Source organism: Pistacia vera, unplaced genomic scaffold, assembly GCF_008641045.1.
Source record: "Pistacia vera cultivar Batoury unplaced genomic scaffold, PisVer_v2 Contig73, whole genome shotgun sequence".
Classification (NCBI taxonomy): domain Eukaryota; kingdom Viridiplantae; phylum Streptophyta; class Magnoliopsida; order Sapindales; family Anacardiaceae; genus Pistacia; species Pistacia vera.
In genome coordinates, this window is record NW_022196590.1 from 1,031,467 (window position 1) to 1,047,568 (window position 16,102).

A 16,102-nucleotide genomic window follows, 5' to 3' on the forward strand; every position below is an offset into this window, starting at 1 on the left:
ATCAGGCTGATAAGCACAGAATGCTAGATATAACAGGACCAAATGAAAGCTCAATCACATGAAGAAAATCTATAAAACAGCCTAAATGTGAGGGATTTGCATTGAAAACATGAAGATTGAATCATTAAAAATAATTGATATTCAAATAAAGGTTGCTTAGATAAATATTTTGACAATTCACAGTTTGACACCTTAAGCAACTCTTCATGCACTTTCTTTAAGTCCAACCTTTAACCTCTTCCTTCAACACAAAAAACTCATCACTCTCCTCTCTAAAAAAAACCCATTTCAATGGAGCTTCAAGATCAAAAACCAGTTGTGCTAATCACAGGCTGCTCTCAGGGAGGAATAGGCCATGCATTGGCACTTGAGTTTGCTTCAAAAGGGTGCCATGTTGTGGCCACAAGTAGGTCAAAGAAAACCATGAAAGATCTGGAAAATGATTCAAGGTTCTTTCTACAAGAACTTGATGTTGTTTCAGATGAAAGTGTGAAGAATTGTGTGGAAAATGTTATTGAAAAGTTTGGAAGAATTGATGTCTTGGTTAACAATGCTGGAGTCCACTGTGTTGGACCTCTTGCCGAGCTTCCATTATCAGCTATGGAGAAAACTTTCAACACCAATATTTATGGTAAGTATAGTTAAATTTCTTCTTTTGTTTAATACTTTAATGTGATGATTACACAAAAAATTCTTAAGTGCGGACCTGAAATCTGGACTTAAACTCTTGCTAGCAAAGAGTCTACGTCCAAATTTTAAGAAAATCAGATTGTTTGCAAGAAAGATTGATACTGATTGTTTGCAAGAAAGATTGATACTTCGATTTCGTATTCCAATTATGCAATTCCATGTTCGCTCACAATTAGGTCCCATGAGGATGGTTCAAGCTGTTGTTCCCCACATGGCAGCTAGGAAAAAGGGAAAGATTGCAAATGTTGGAAGTGTTATNTTAAAAATAAATTATTTTTTATTTTTATAATTTTTAATGACCTTTTTGCAAAATGTTAAATTTTAGGTATATATATAAGTATATTGTTCTATCCAAGTCATTTAAAAATTGATTTACATTCAACCGTTACTAATTATATTAACATACATATTTAAAAGCTTTATCTTTTAATTGTACAAAAAAAAAAAAAATTAATAATTACATTAAAGATTAATGAAAAATTAAATACCCATTAATGTACTTCTATTAAAATTAAAGTTTCACTAAACTCAAATTTCTAAACACAATCAAATTTAAAATGTTCAATTGTTAATAAAATTAGTTTGTCTCACCGATATGACTATAGAGAGGTTATATATATATATATATTATTTGTTATAAATACTAATATTCTTTTTTAAATATTTAATAATTATTAATAAATTTTAGTGTTTGGGGATGGGATGGGGTGGGGCAGAGATGGCAATCACCACCCCTTCCCAAAATCAATTCGGGAATGAGTTTTCATCCCCATCCCCACTCCCTCCGTCCTCGAAAATTTAGCTTGAATTCCTCCCCGAATACGGTGGGGACAAGCGAGGACCCATCCCCACAAAAAAAAATTACAAAAATCGGTAAAATATAGATAAAAAACAAAAACAGTAATTTTACCCTTATCTAACTTGTAGGTGAGGTTTAAAAATAAAATACGGAGAAGATACAACCACTGAAGGTTATACACTGAATTCATGCACCAAATGACATGATAAAATTCTGACGGTCGATTAATATTAAGTTAAAATTAATCAATGGTCAGGATTTTATTACGTCATTTAGTGTATGAATTCGGTGCGCTACTTCGATGACTGTAGTATTACTTAATAAAATATGTGGGGGCTAGATATTATCCCCTAAAATAAACAAGTTACAAAGATCCGGATCCGAGTAAAATATAACAATGACACATAATAACCCGGCCCAATTCGGCCCACAATCGTCCCCGTAATTGAAAGTCTGAAATGGTCATCTTCAACTGAATCTGAATCTTCCTCCTTTGTACGCGGAAACTTCATCTCTCCTCTCCTCGAATTCAACGACAAAGCCTGAAACTTTGAAACTTCCCCCACTTTTCACACCATTTTAATGGAGCCTCAAGATCAGCAGCATCCGGTGGTGCTAATCACGGGCTGTTCTCAGGGGGGAATAGGCCACGCGCTGGCACGTGAGTTCGCTGCAAAAGGGTGCCGGGTGGTGGCTACCAGCAGGTCCACGACAGCCATGTCTGACCTCGAACAAGACCCCAGGTTCTTCCTCAAAGAACTTGATGTTGTTTCGGATGAAAGTGTGAATAGTGTTGTGTCAAATGTTGTTGAAAAGTTCGGAAAAATTGATGTTTTGGTTAATAATGCTGGAGTTCAATGTGTTGGCCCGCTTGCTGAGCTTCCATTGTCAGCCATGGAGCAAACTTTCAACACCAATGTTTATGCTGTAATGTAAATTTTAATTATTTTAATTGATTTGGAATTGGCTGTAAAATTGAACTTTGAGATTTTTCATTGCCTTTAAGTGTTTCTTTTTTTGGAATTTATATGTTTAGATTGCTATTAAATGGATTAAATTTAGAATAGCTATTATGCGAAGTTTGAATTTGGTGCTCATTATAATTTGTTTGATTATATTTGTGGTTGTTTCTTGGATTGGGTGGTCATATGATCTGTGGGTTTTTTTTTTTTTTTTTTTAATCTTTATGTTTGTTTTATAGGTTTAGATTGCTACTTAAAGATTTTAACTTGAAAAACTATTAAGGGTAATTAAAAGATTAAGCTGTGATTTTAAATTTGGTGCTATTAAATATAATTGTATTATTCTGATCAATAGCTTGGATGTTGAAAATGATGGCTGCCCAGATGAGTTTTGTGTTTAGGTTTTGTGTTTGGGTGTTTAGATTATACTGATAGATATTGAACGGCTGTGATGTGTAATTTGAAACTTAAGCAGTGATTTTGTCAGATTGTGTATCCCTGAGTTGATGTACTTGAGATATTATATCCGATGGCTATCCAATTAGTTATTATGATCAGCACCAGGTCATAGGTTCTAGCAGTGCATCAGGTTAGAACTTGTTGATCTCGTGAGATAGATGGACGGTTTTTGGGTACCAAAAAAAAAAAATTACGTAATTGGAGTGTTTACTGAATTTGTGATATATGTGTGGTGTAAGGTCTGGAACTGACAATGGAGAATCATTGCATATATATTGTGAGTGATTATGAAGAATAAAGAAGTCAATGGTTCTGCACGATACATGCAACTACAACGAGAAAAAATATATCAGTAGTGAAAAGGGAAAGTAACATGTTGTACCAGGAAACTCTGTCAAGGAAAACAGAACTTACAACTTTTTCTTTTACAAATTTCATTTGGTCGTACTTGAACTAATATATATTTTTGCCTGATTTACTAATAGTGATTATTCTTACTCTTGAGCTTTGTAGAGCCTTCTCGCCAGCTGCTTATTGAATGTCCTCTTTCTTTCATGCCAAGTGAAAATTTTATTATGTGGTCGATTTGCCTTCAGGGAAACTAGTATCTTAAATAAATCTATGTTTTCACTTGATATGCATAAGTAATGGATTTTCAATGTATTTCCGATGAGGTCATAGTTTTATCATTTTGTTGATAACATTTTAATGAACTATTACCGTAAGAGTAGGGGAGAAAAAAAGATAGTTTGAGCTGATTTTGTCCACCTTTCTACCAACTTTGTCATTTGAACTTTGTATAAAGTAGTTCTCACTGAGATTTGCATGACGGTAAAGAAAAATGCTTCTGCACTTTGCTGTATAATATATGGAACTCACTGCATTTAATCTGAACTAGGTAAGATAATCATTGAGATTTTTATGGAGAAAACAAGATCCTTGCGATGGTTTTGAGGTCAATCGTACTATTCTAACTGAACTAGGTAAGTTAATCAATTGAGAATGGTTTTACTGGATTGTAGAAAATACTGCTGATGTCTGAGAGCGTGTTATCTGTGTACTTAGAACTTGGTAGATTTAAAGTTTCATGTGTGGTATATTGCATTCTGAAAGCAGCTCATCTCATGCGCTTAGTCCTAGTAGCATTTGCTATGACTGGGTTTGTATGTTCTCTGTCTGATGGAATCACTCCTTATTTGTCTGTGCAATACATTTAGTGCTCCAAGATCATCTCCCCTCATGACTGATTACTATTCTGTTAGGTCTCTGAGGAGGTTCAAGCAGGTTGTTCCCCACATGGCATCAAGGAAAAAGGGAAAGATTGTAAATGTCGGAAGTGTTAGTGCATACCTTCCTGCACCGTGGGCTGGTGTTTACACAGCAACTAAAGTGCTCTTCATTCACTGACTGATACTTTGACGGTTGTATATCACAGATACCATTCTGATTTTCGCCAATCTTGTGCTCTAATAACCCAAACGTCATGAAAATTATCTGTAAGATTACAACATGACCTTTTTTGTTTTTTTAGTATGTGAATCTGTTACTTTCCATGTTCAATCTGTTGCCGAATGAATATACCTTAGATTAAATTGATTTTTGGTGTAGATATATTCCACGAAAAGATTGATTTCAATAGGATGCTGATCACTTTGTGTTCTTCATAAACTCTCTTGAAATTATATCTTCACAATTCTGATGTCTAATGCAGACTGGAACTAAGACATTTTGGGATTGACGTCATCAATGTCGCCCTGGGCTATAACATCCAACATAGGAAAGACTGCCGTTCCAACTACAACCGGATCCTGAATGGAACTATACAAGCCATTGTAAGAATATCAGAGAGAGAGCATACTTTTCGCAGACATCAAAGTCGACCCTGCAGAAGTGTTTGCAAAGGATACTGTAGCGGCAGTGATGAAGAACAACCCCCCAGGCTTGGGTTCTCCTCGGTCGATACTCCACCACTGGCAATTGTAACCATATTGCCACTTTTGTTAAAGATTTTATTGTCAGAAAGCCAATGAAAGGCTGAGTTCTACATTGTCTGGATTGTCTGTTTCATCCATCACAAAATGTTACTTAAAACATTACACAGTTACTGAAATATCCTGTGTATCACCATATTAGAAAACACTGAACATCAATGATGTTTATGTATAATTATAAACTAATTGGCATAATCTATCGATCATGACAGTGGTGTTACCGATAAAAGACAAAAATCAGCCAAAAATTGATAGGCTGAAAAGTGATCAGGCTGATAAGCACAGAAGCTAGATATAACAGGACCAAATGAAAGCTCCAATCACATGAAGAAAATCTATAAAACAGACCTAAAGGTGAGGGATTTGCATTGAAAACTGAAGATGAATCATTAAAAATAATTGATATTCAAATAAAGGTTGCTTAGAAAATATTTTGGACAATTCACAGTTTGACACCTTAGCAACTCTTCATGCACTTTCTTTAAGTCAACCTTTAACCTTTCCTTCAACCACAAAACTCATCACTCTCCTCTCTAAAAAAAAACCCATTTCAATGAGCTTCAAGATCAAAAACCAGTTGTGCTAATCACTGGCTGCTCTCAGGAGGAATAGGACATGCATGGCACTTGGAGTTTGCTTCAAAAGGGTGCCATGTTGTAGCCACAAGTAGTCAAAGAAACCATGAAAGATCTGGAAATGATTCAAGGTTCTTTCTACAAGAACTTGATGTGTTTCAGATGAAAGTGTGAAGAATTGTGTGGAAAATGTTATTGAAAAGTGGAAGAATTGATGTCTTGGTTAACAATGCTGGAGTCCACTGTGTTGGACCTCTTGCCGAGCCTTCCATACACGCTATGGAGAAAACTTTCAACACCAATATTTATGGTAAGTATAGTTATTTCTTCTTTGTTTAATACTTTAATGTGATGATTACACAAAAAATTCTAAGGCGGACCTGAATCTGGACTTAAACTCTTGCTAGCAAGAGTCTACGTCCAAATTTTAGAAAATCAGATGTTTGCAAGAAAGATTGATACTGATTGTTTGCAAAAAGATTGATACTTCGATTTCGTATTCCAATTATGCAATTCCATGTCGCTTCACAATTACAGGTCCCATGAGGATGGTTCAAGCTGTTGTTCCCCACATGGCAGCTAGGAAAAAGGGAAAGATTGCAAATGTTGGAAGTGTAATCACAAATCTCCCTGCACCATGGGCTGGTGTTTATGCTGCATCTAAATGTGCTATTCATTCACTCACCGATACCTTGAGGTTTGTATATATGTCACAAACAGTTTGAATAATAAACTTTACTAAACAAGCTATAGCTTTTTATTATATGGTTGATCATTTTTGTCGTAGAGACGTTCATAAATCATTAGTATGAAAGCTACAGCAATCCAAAACTGCGCAACAAGTTACCACTACTTTGAGATTAAAGTGATTTTTTATTGAGTTATTCATTTTTCTTCTATTCTCAAAATACTGATATCTAATGCAGATTGGAACTCCGTCATTTTGGAATTGATGTAATTAACATTGTCCCTGGGGATATAACATCCAACATAGGAAATTCTGCCATTTCCAACTACAACCAAATGCCTGAATTGAAGCTCTACAAGCCATTTGAAGAAGCTATCAAAGAGAGAACAAATTTATGGAAAACATCGAAAACGACCCCTACAGAAGTGTTTGCGAAGGATACTGTGGCGGCTGTGATGAAGAAAAACCCCCCGGCTTGGTTCTCATCTGGTCGATATTCATCCATCATGGCAATCTTGTATCATATGCCCATCTTTGTTAAGGATTTTATTGCAAGGAAAACAAAGAAATGTTGAGTGACCTAATTACTTTAGGTTTCATGTATTGATTCTTTTTGTAAGCTCTCAAAATGTCACTCATCATAATATTATGTCACTTTGGTCCTCTTGTTGAGGAATTATTATCATGCTATTAACTAATAAATAAATATTGATCCACCATTAAAGTATATCGTAATTATGATATAATTTTTTTTTATCCAAAACACGTCTTCACAGCTTAAAAGCTTACATAATATTTAACTAACCTTCACTTAATCTTTCTAATTAATACGATATGTCACAACAACATTATTAAGATGATACTATATTAGGATCTCAGAAAAACTTTTCAAGAGTCTCGCTGTTCTTGCTTTTATATACAGAAAGTTCGAATGTTTAATAATATTCTTGTAAGGAGCTACTAAAATCTATTACATATATTACTCTAATATGTTTTCAAGTCAAATAAATGTTGTCTTTTGCTTCAATCAAAGTGATTTATTTAGCTATTTATGTAAAAAAAAAAAACACATCGTACGTATCAGCCACATGCATGAGAATAATACAAAAACTCAATAACTGTGCATGCTCCATAATCTAATATATAAAAATTCTTCAAGATTCAAGATAGATTTTTTAAATGTTTAACGTGTAACTTGATAATTATATTTTTAAAGAATTATTAAGTAATATTTATTGACATCAATGAGTGCCTCTTAATATGAATATAATATATTGTATCATTCAAGGATACATCACTTTGGTATACACAATTTAGATATCCAGTATAATTTATTTAGAAATGATCTGAAAACAAGATCCAATCTAACCTAAATGTGAGGGATTTGTATATTGAAAATTGGAAGATAAATCAATAGAATAACATTCAAATACACGTTACCAATCAAAACTGATAATTTCTCTGATTTTTTCGAGCTGTGCTTATATATATATAGTAAAACCTCTCTATAGTGATATTCTATATAGGAATAAATTCTACATAGTCATAAAAAATTATAGTCCCAATTTGGGATAGTTAATTAGTTATAAATAAGAATAAACTCTCTATTGTAATAAGTTATAATGTTTCTAATTCCCGTTTTAAGGAAAGTTGTCTCTACATAATAATAATTATTTGTATATTGTAAAAAACAAAAAAATATATGCTATATATATTACATTAAAGGTTTCAAATAAAATAAAATATTTATCTAAAGTTGTTTGGGACAATGATTTATACTTTAAAGTTGTTTGTGACATCTTTTAACTTGTAAGTACATAATAACTCGCTAACATGAAAACTTTCTTGTTGCAGCCAAAATATTGCTAACTTTTCAAGCATGTTTAGAGCTTTTTGGTGCAAAACTTTTTGTATTTTCATACTATCATCCTTAAGACTATTTTATTTCTCTTCTTATCTAATTGTAGCAATGATTTCTTTTTAAGTTAAAGCATACATGATTTATTACTCATTTAAATGATTGAGGAAGACATTAATATACATTCAATTAATATAGTGAAGTTGTCCAATCTCATCACTCAATTTTGTAATGACTCTTTGATTCCCCTCATCCACTTCATTTATAACTTGCAATTCATCGACATCAGGGATCATAATTTTGCCGTGCTTAAAACATTGGCAATTGTATGGCTTCATATCAATTGGTCATGTAACAACTATATTTACAATTTCATCAAGTACATTTATCTTTGCCTGTTCCAAGACATGATTTTCTATTTGTTTGAAAAGTAGACAATTGAAGTATTGAATTAAAATCCTAATATTGTACTACTAAAACATAAATTATAAAATAAGAAATCAAAATAATAATTTTTGTAACTATACATTTATTAAGTTATAACCTCCTCATAGTAATAAAATTATTTGATTCACTATTATGACTACAGAGAGGTTTTACTATATATATAATTTGACAGTTCAAAGCTGACACTTGAAACTACTAGTCCATGCACTTTCTTTATATCCAAACTTCAACTTTATAATTTCAACACAAAACTCATAACCCATTGTAATGGAGGTTCAAGATCAGAAGCCAGTTGTGTTAATCACAGGGTATTCTCAGGGAGGAATAGGGCACGCATTGGCATGTGAGTTTGCTTCAAAAGGGTGTCATGTTGTGGCCACAAGAAGGTCAAAAAGAACCATGAGAGATCTGGAAAATGATTCCAGGTTCTTTATGCAAGAACTTGATGTTGTTTCAGATGAAAACGTGAAAAATTGTGTAGCGAATGTTATCGAAAAGTTAGGAAGAATCGATATTTTGATTAACAATGCTGGAGTTCCATGTGTTAGCCCTCTTGCTGAGCTTCCATTATCAACTATGGAGCGAACTTTCAATACCAATGTTTATGGTACGTATAATTTTATTATTTTGTTTCTTTGGATCTGATGCTTGGTAATATGTTTTTGATAATTAATTTCACGAAAATTCTCAGATGTTGATGTAAAATTCAGATAATCAATCGAGAGAGTAATCGAGAATGGTTTATTATATTTAGTTCTATTTTTTTAACAAGTTTGGGGTTTTTGTTGTATTTTCATACAATGATACTTAATTTTGTTTGATCATACAATTCAATTTTATTAATAGGTCCCATGAGGTTGGCTTAAGCTGTCGTTCCTCATACGGCATCTATGAAAATGGGGAAGATTGTAAATATTGGAAGTTATTAAGAATCAATCAAACTCAACCTAACATGTTCCTCTAACAAACGCAACCAGCAAACACTCAAGAAACAACACAAACAATAATGAATCAAGAAATAAGAACATAGCCAATTTTTACCGTGGTTCGTTTATCCTAAAAAATAAACTATATCCACGTTGAGCTCCAAGTAAAATGGAGGCTACTGCACTATAAGGATCAATCCAATTACAGATTACAACTCAATCAAGAACAGCCACTCAAATCTCACAATTACCCAACCTTCAATCACCCGTAATCTACTCTCAAAGACAACTATTACAAGCGTCTCAACCAGAAGAACCTAACACTTCTTCTACCCACAATTTACCTGATAAATTGCAACAAATTACACAAATTGAAGATTAACCAAACTAAGAATGAAACCCTAATAGAGATGGAAAAACACGATAGAGTGGATGAAAGCTACTGTTCGTTTTTGTGTAACTTCGGCTTTAAATAGGTTGACCTCAAGGCTTCATTTGCACTGTTGGATTAGACTGAAACCAAAGGCTAAGATCTGTCACTTAATTAAAAAAAATTATATTTATTCATTTATAAATCGTTAATTATTTATTTGAAAAGTTAACTAAAAAAAAAAAAAAAAAAAACTTCAAAAAAGGACAGCGTATTGCTTACTCCAACACGATACCGTTTGAAGCTTCACTCAACAGAAGTATTAACGCATTCCTCCCTGCACCTTGGGCTGGTGTTTATGCCGCAACTAAATGTGCTCTTTATTCACTCTCTGATACCTTAAGGTTTGTATATTTGAAGTAATCGCAAAGCTTAAGAAATAATCACTTCATTCTTATTTAAATCAATCACACTATCTTTTTGTAGATGCAAAAAATCTACCATCATGAAAATAGGGTGTGATCCCGTGAGGTTGAGGTCACTGACAATCCATTAGACCTGCACACATGAAAGGGCAAGCGTGAAGCTTCCGGAAAACACCGAGGTGGTATTTGTCGTAGGCACTCCGACGCTCAAGTCAACAAGGCTGAAAGAGATGTAATAAGAATTAAGGAGAAGAAGAATTACCAGGAGTCTTGTCGGAGGCTAGGACTACGGCGGAGGCATCGGGTTCTTGGGAGCAGGAACTTAGGAGCAAATAGATGGTTTTGAGTAGTGTAGATTGACTATGTGAGATTTTTTTTAATGAGAGGGCGAGCCTCTGTTTTTATAATGAACCCAAGGGGTTGGAATCCTAGTAGGACATTGAGTGCTCTTTTGGGAGATAATCCCTATCATAAAAGAGATATGATTTCTTCACCTTATCAGATTAAGTTTAATAGTTTAAATAAGAGTTGGAATCTTAGTAGGACACTAAGTCCTATTTTGGGAGATAATCCCTATCATGAAAGAGATATGATTTCTTGACCTTATCAGATTAAGTTTAATAGTTTAAATAAGATTTGGAATCTTAGTAGGACACTAAGTCCTATTTTGGGAGATAATCCCTATCATGAAAGAGATATGATTTCTTGACCTTATCAGATTAAGTTTAATAGTTTGAGTAAGATTTGAAATCTTAGTAGAAGAGGAAATAGAATGGGATTCCGATTTCCTATTTATAGACTGTTGCAGGCTAATGGGCTGAAACCCAGTTTAGTTTAACTTCTAGGATAGCCCAACTCATAGAGTGGGTAAGTCGCAAGGTGATTTTAAGCGTATGCCCAATCGAGATTGGGTTGAGGCCTTGGGCCGTGACATGTTTATTTCGTTATTGGGCCTCGTCAAGCCCAAGACGATTTTTGGCCCTAACACTTTTCACAGTAGAAAAGATTTGACCAAAACTTTTCCGGTCTTCTTAACCGTCAAAAAGATACCTTTAGATAGATCACCAAGAAACGATTCTACTCGGTCTTCCCATAGAGCCTGATCACTTTTCTCATGAAATTATTGTCATATTTTTTATCTCTAGTGTATAGATTGGAATTGAGGCATTTCAGAATTGATGTCATCAACGTTGTCCCTGAGGCCATAACTTCCAACATAGGGTCCAACTACAACTAGATGCCTGAATGGAAGCTATACAAGCCATTTGAAGAACTTATCAAAGAGAGAACAGACTCTATGAATACCCTAAAATCGATCCTTGCAGAGGTGTTTACGAAGGATACCGTGGTAGTGGTGATGAAGAACAACCCTCCGGCTTGGTTCTCCTCCGGTCCTTACTCCACCTTCGTGGCCATCATGTACCATATGCCCCTTTTTGTTAAAGATTTTGTTGCGAAAAAAATGACCAAGTGTTGAGTACTTCTAGGTTGTCTAGAGTGATAGTGCGAGAGACATATTTTATTCAATGGCAGCTCTTAAGCTTTTATATGTTCTTATGTAAGTAATAATAGGTATATATGATGTGTTACAAAATAAGTAAAATTTTTTTTTAAGGTATCTGAGGCAATGTTCTAAAAGCCGGACCAGGCATTGACCTAGTCAAGGGCCCGATTCTTGGGATGCCCGGTCCAACCGACCGGTCAGATCTTGACATCATTAATCTTGCATTAATCCTTATAGATTTGAAATCCAACAAAAACACCCCTACAAAATTTTTATGCATCCTTGTAAGTTTGAAATATAGCAAAAACAACCCTATGATCTGGGCAGTCACGCGAAGAGACTGGTGGCGACAACAACTATCGATGACCAATTGGAGTTCAAAATGCTTGGGCTTTTGATGTAGAGATTTTGGCGACTGTTATGGTAGTGTCAGGGAGTTCGAACGGCGTCCGAATCTGTCGAAATCAAGAAGGAAGGTCGTCGATTGTGCGAACAATAGGTGGACGATGAGCAACTAACGATAGGATTGTGACCACTGAAAATGGATATTTTGCTATGGAGATGCCGACAAGTCTTATGGTGGTACTATCTCCCTCGAAAGATAGGGATGGGCGAGTCCGGGTACCCACCTAAAATCAAAGGAATCGAAACCGGAATCAGAATCGGAGCCGTCGGTTCCGATTCCTAAAAACTTGGAACCGAAAGCTGTAACACAGGTTCCGGTTCCGAGTACCCTGAAAAATATCAATTACCCCCTATTTTTTTAAAATGACAAATAAACCCTTATAAAATTACAATTATTCCCTAACAGTTAAGTGCAAAACATTAAATAATATATTTGTTTATATTTACATGATGTTTGATGCTTGATTATAATATTTAATTGTTTGTTTTCACCGATAATAAACATTTAAACGCTATTATTTAACATAAATGTATTAATGTATATTAATTTCTTAATCAAGTAATAAGTGAAACTTAAATATTAATAAGAATAGCTTAAAAAACTGATATTTTAATGAAAATTAATAAGATTTTTGATAGTAAGATAAAAAAATCAAAATTTTCTTATATATTTATATGATATGTAAAATATCAAAAAACCCCATATGCAAACTATAAAAAAACCCATATTCTTTAATATTATATCAATTTAGTCCTTATTCTCAGTTCTGGTTCTAATTCTTTTGCTTTGGAACTGAAACCGAACCGCACAGTATCGATTCCAATTTTTTGGAACTGGAACCTACTCTGTTACGGCCGGTTCCGGGTAGGAACCGGAACCAACACCCGGGCCCGTCAGTTCCGGTTCTACCCTAAAATTTTGCCCACCCCTATCAAATGATGCCAAAATTCGGCAGGATTGACTCACAGTTGGATCACGGTTTGACACTATTCTACGGTTCAACCGCGGGTCAATCTGGCTTGACTGCAATTTCTGGTTTTAGGGAACAAACGGACCAGAGAGGACGCTGGTTCTGGTCCGATCTAATTTTCAAAACACTGATTTGAATTATCCACATCCACATTGAAGCTTGCCTAATTCTTAAAGTTACAGAACACCAAAATAAGTAAATTTTCATCTATTTATTAAATAAATAATTACTATGTACCTTCAAGTTAATAAAAAAAAAAATTATATAGCTACTAATATGACCACATGACCCACCAATCCATTTTTATTTTTAGTATTTTATGAATCTTGAAATGATTAAGCCGTAGTTCGTTTATGAATTTAAAATGATCTAAAATATTATAAATTTGAAGTTTCGATATTGGTTGATGGTACATATGACATGTTTATCTGCATTCTCTATCTCATTAATTAGTTGTATATACAACAAATACGCATACACTTTTTTTTTTCCCCTTAAAAGATCAAATTACCACTTAGACCAAAGACCTTAATTTTGCTTTTAGAAAAAAAAAAAAGTCTGTGCTACATACAGAATTGAGAATTTGATCAACCTTGATTGGGCTTGTATTGGCCTTTCGTCTGGCATATTGGGCTTCATCAATCTGATCCATTTTTACAACCTACTAATTCCACCTAATTCTATGATATTATTTTGTAAACTCATTTATTATTATATTATTATTTTTTTTTTTTTCTTTACCAAGGTGGCCGTGCTAGTTTACTGTACCTCACTAATTTTTGGGGGAGACTAGGTAACAATCACACCACACCTTATCTGGCACCATATACCACCTATCTGGTTTCATCCACATATATGATTAATATGATCGCCATGAAAAAAATCAATAAAAATGTTCATAAATTTTCTTCAAGTCAAACTAAAGTATTTTTGTTATTTATAAACATCGTATCGACCAATACGCGTGAAAGTACAAATTTTTTTGAAATAAGTGTCAGTTCCATTTTCGAATATCAAAAATACCTTCAATTTTAATACAGATTTTTAAGATGTGAAATGTGTAACTTGATAATTATAATTTAAAGCATTATTGTGAAAGAGCTCAAATCAAAGAAGATTCTAGTTCTTTCTATAAATTCGACCTTCATTCTCCTTTCAACACAAAATCTCATCACTCATCTCTCTCTCAAACAAACCTATTTCAATGGAGCTTCAAGATCAAAACAGTTGTACTAATCACGAGCTGCTCTCAGGGAGGAATAGGCCATGCATTGGCACTTGAGTTTGCTTCAAAGGGTGCCATGTTTGGCCACAAGTAGGTCAAAGAAAACCATAAAAGATCTGGAAAATGATCCAAGGTTCTTTCTGCATGAACTTGTGTTTTTTCAGATGAAAGTGTGAAGAATTGTGTTGAAAATGTTATTGAAGTTCGGAAGAATTGATGTCTTGGTCAACAATGCTGGAGTCCACTGTGTTGGACCTCTTGCTGACTTCCATTATCAGCTATGGAGAAAACTTTCAACACCAATACTTATGGTAAGTATAGTTAACTTTCTCTTTTTGTTTAATATGATGATGACACAAACAATTCTTGAGCGCATCCTGAAATATGGACTTGAACTCTTGCTAGCAAAGAGTCTACGTCCAAATTTTAAGAAAATCAGATTGTTTGCAAGAAAGATTGATACTTCGATTTCGTATTCCAATTATGCAATTCCATGTTCCCTCACAATTAGGTCCCATGAGGATGGTTCAAGCTGTTGTTCCCCACATGGCAGCTAGGAAAAAGGGAAAGATTGCAAATGTTGGAAGTGTTATCACAAATCTCCCTGCACCATGGGCTGGTGTTTATGCTGCATCTAAATGTGCTATTCATTCACTCACCGATACCTTGAGGTTTGTAGATATGTCACAAACAATTTGAATAATAAACTTCACTAAACAAGCTATAGCTTTTTATTATATAGTTGATCATTTCTGTCGTAGAAACGTTCATAAATCATTAGTATGAAAGCTACAGCAATCCAAAACTGCGCAACAAGTTACCACTACTTTGAGATTAAAGTGATTTTTTATTGAGTTATTCATTTTTCTTCTATTCTCAAAATACTGATATCTAATGCAGATTGGAACTCCGTCATTTTGGAATTGATGTAATTAACATTGTCCCTGGGGATATAACATCCAACATAGGAAATTCTGCCATTTCCAACTACAACCAAATGCCTGAATTGAAGCTCTACAAGCCATTTGAAGAAGCTATCAAAGAGAGAACAAATTTATGGAAAACGTCGAAAACGACCCCTACAGAAGTGTTTGCGAAGGATACTGTGGCGGCTGTGATGAAGAAAAACCCGCCGGCTTGGTTCTCATCTGGTCAATATTCATCCATCATGGCAATCTTGTATCATATGCCCATCTTTGTTAAGGATTTTATTGCAAGGAAAACAAAGAAATGTTGAGTGACCTAATTACTTTAGGTTTCATGTATTGATTCTTTTTGTAAGCTCTCAAAATGTCACTCATCATAATATTATGTCATTTTAGCCCTCTTGTTGAGGAATTATTTTCATACTATCAGCTAGTAAATAAATATCAATCCACCGTTAAAGTATATCATAATTATGATATATTCTTTTTTCATCCAAAACACGCTTAACAGTTTAAGAGCTCACATAATATTTAACTAATCTTCACTTAATCTTTCTGATTAAAACAAGATAACACAACAACATTATTAAAAAGATAATATATTAGGATATCAAAAAAACTTTTCAAGAGTTTCGCTGTTCTTTCTTTTATATACAGAAAGTTCGTATGTTTAATAATATTCTTGTATCAAGCTACTAAAATCTATTAAATATATTACTCTAATATGTTTTCAAATTTCAAGTCAAATAAATGTTCCCTTTTGCTTCAATCAAAGTGATTTATTTAAAAAAAAAAAAAAAAAAAAAAAACACATCATACGTATCAGCCACACGCATGAGAATAATACAAAACCAATTAAAAAATCTCAATAAATGTGCATG

The 16,102-nt window shown here is 33.9% G+C and overlaps 1 protein-coding gene and 3 pseudogenes across 1 annotated transcript; all 4 read left to right on the forward strand.

Moving 5' to 3' along the window:
- The first annotated feature begins 60 nt into the window (after window positions 1–60).
- Window positions 61–6,846, forward strand: LOC116115062 (short-chain dehydrogenase RED1-like). The gene is made up of 3 exons (XM_031401192.1): window positions 61–631; window positions 6,014–6,173; window positions 6,403–6,846. The coding sequence occupies exons 1-3, from the start codon at window positions 292–294 to the stop codon at window positions 6,737–6,739; spliced, it is 837 nt and encodes a 278-aa protein (XP_031257052.1). The 5' UTR covers window positions 61–291; the 3' UTR covers window positions 6,740–6,846.
- LOC116115063 lies at window positions 1,928–5,044 on the forward strand (annotated as a pseudogene).
- A 1,890-nt stretch (window positions 6,847–8,736) lies between the features above and the next one.
- Window positions 8,737–11,667, forward strand: LOC116115003 (annotated as a pseudogene).
- Window positions 11,668–14,274: 2,607 nt separating this feature from the next.
- On the forward strand, window positions 14,275–15,592 carry LOC116115001 (annotated as a pseudogene).
- Window positions 15,593–16,102: the final 510 nt, after the last annotated feature.

Excerpts from the sequence above, each read along its gene's own strand:
- LOC116115062 (XM_031401192.1), top strand. The coding sequence starts at position 292 with ATGGAGCTTCAAGATCAAAAACCAGTTGTGCTAATCACAGGCTGCTCT. Across the intron at positions 632-6,013 it reads TTTCAACACCAATATTTATG|GTCCCATGAGGATGGTTCAA; the intron begins GTAAGTATAGTT and ends TCACAATTACAG. Across the intron at positions 6,174-6,402 it reads TCACTCACCGATACCTTGAG|ATTGGAACTCCGTCATTTTG; the intron begins GTTTGTATATAT and ends TATCTAATGCAG.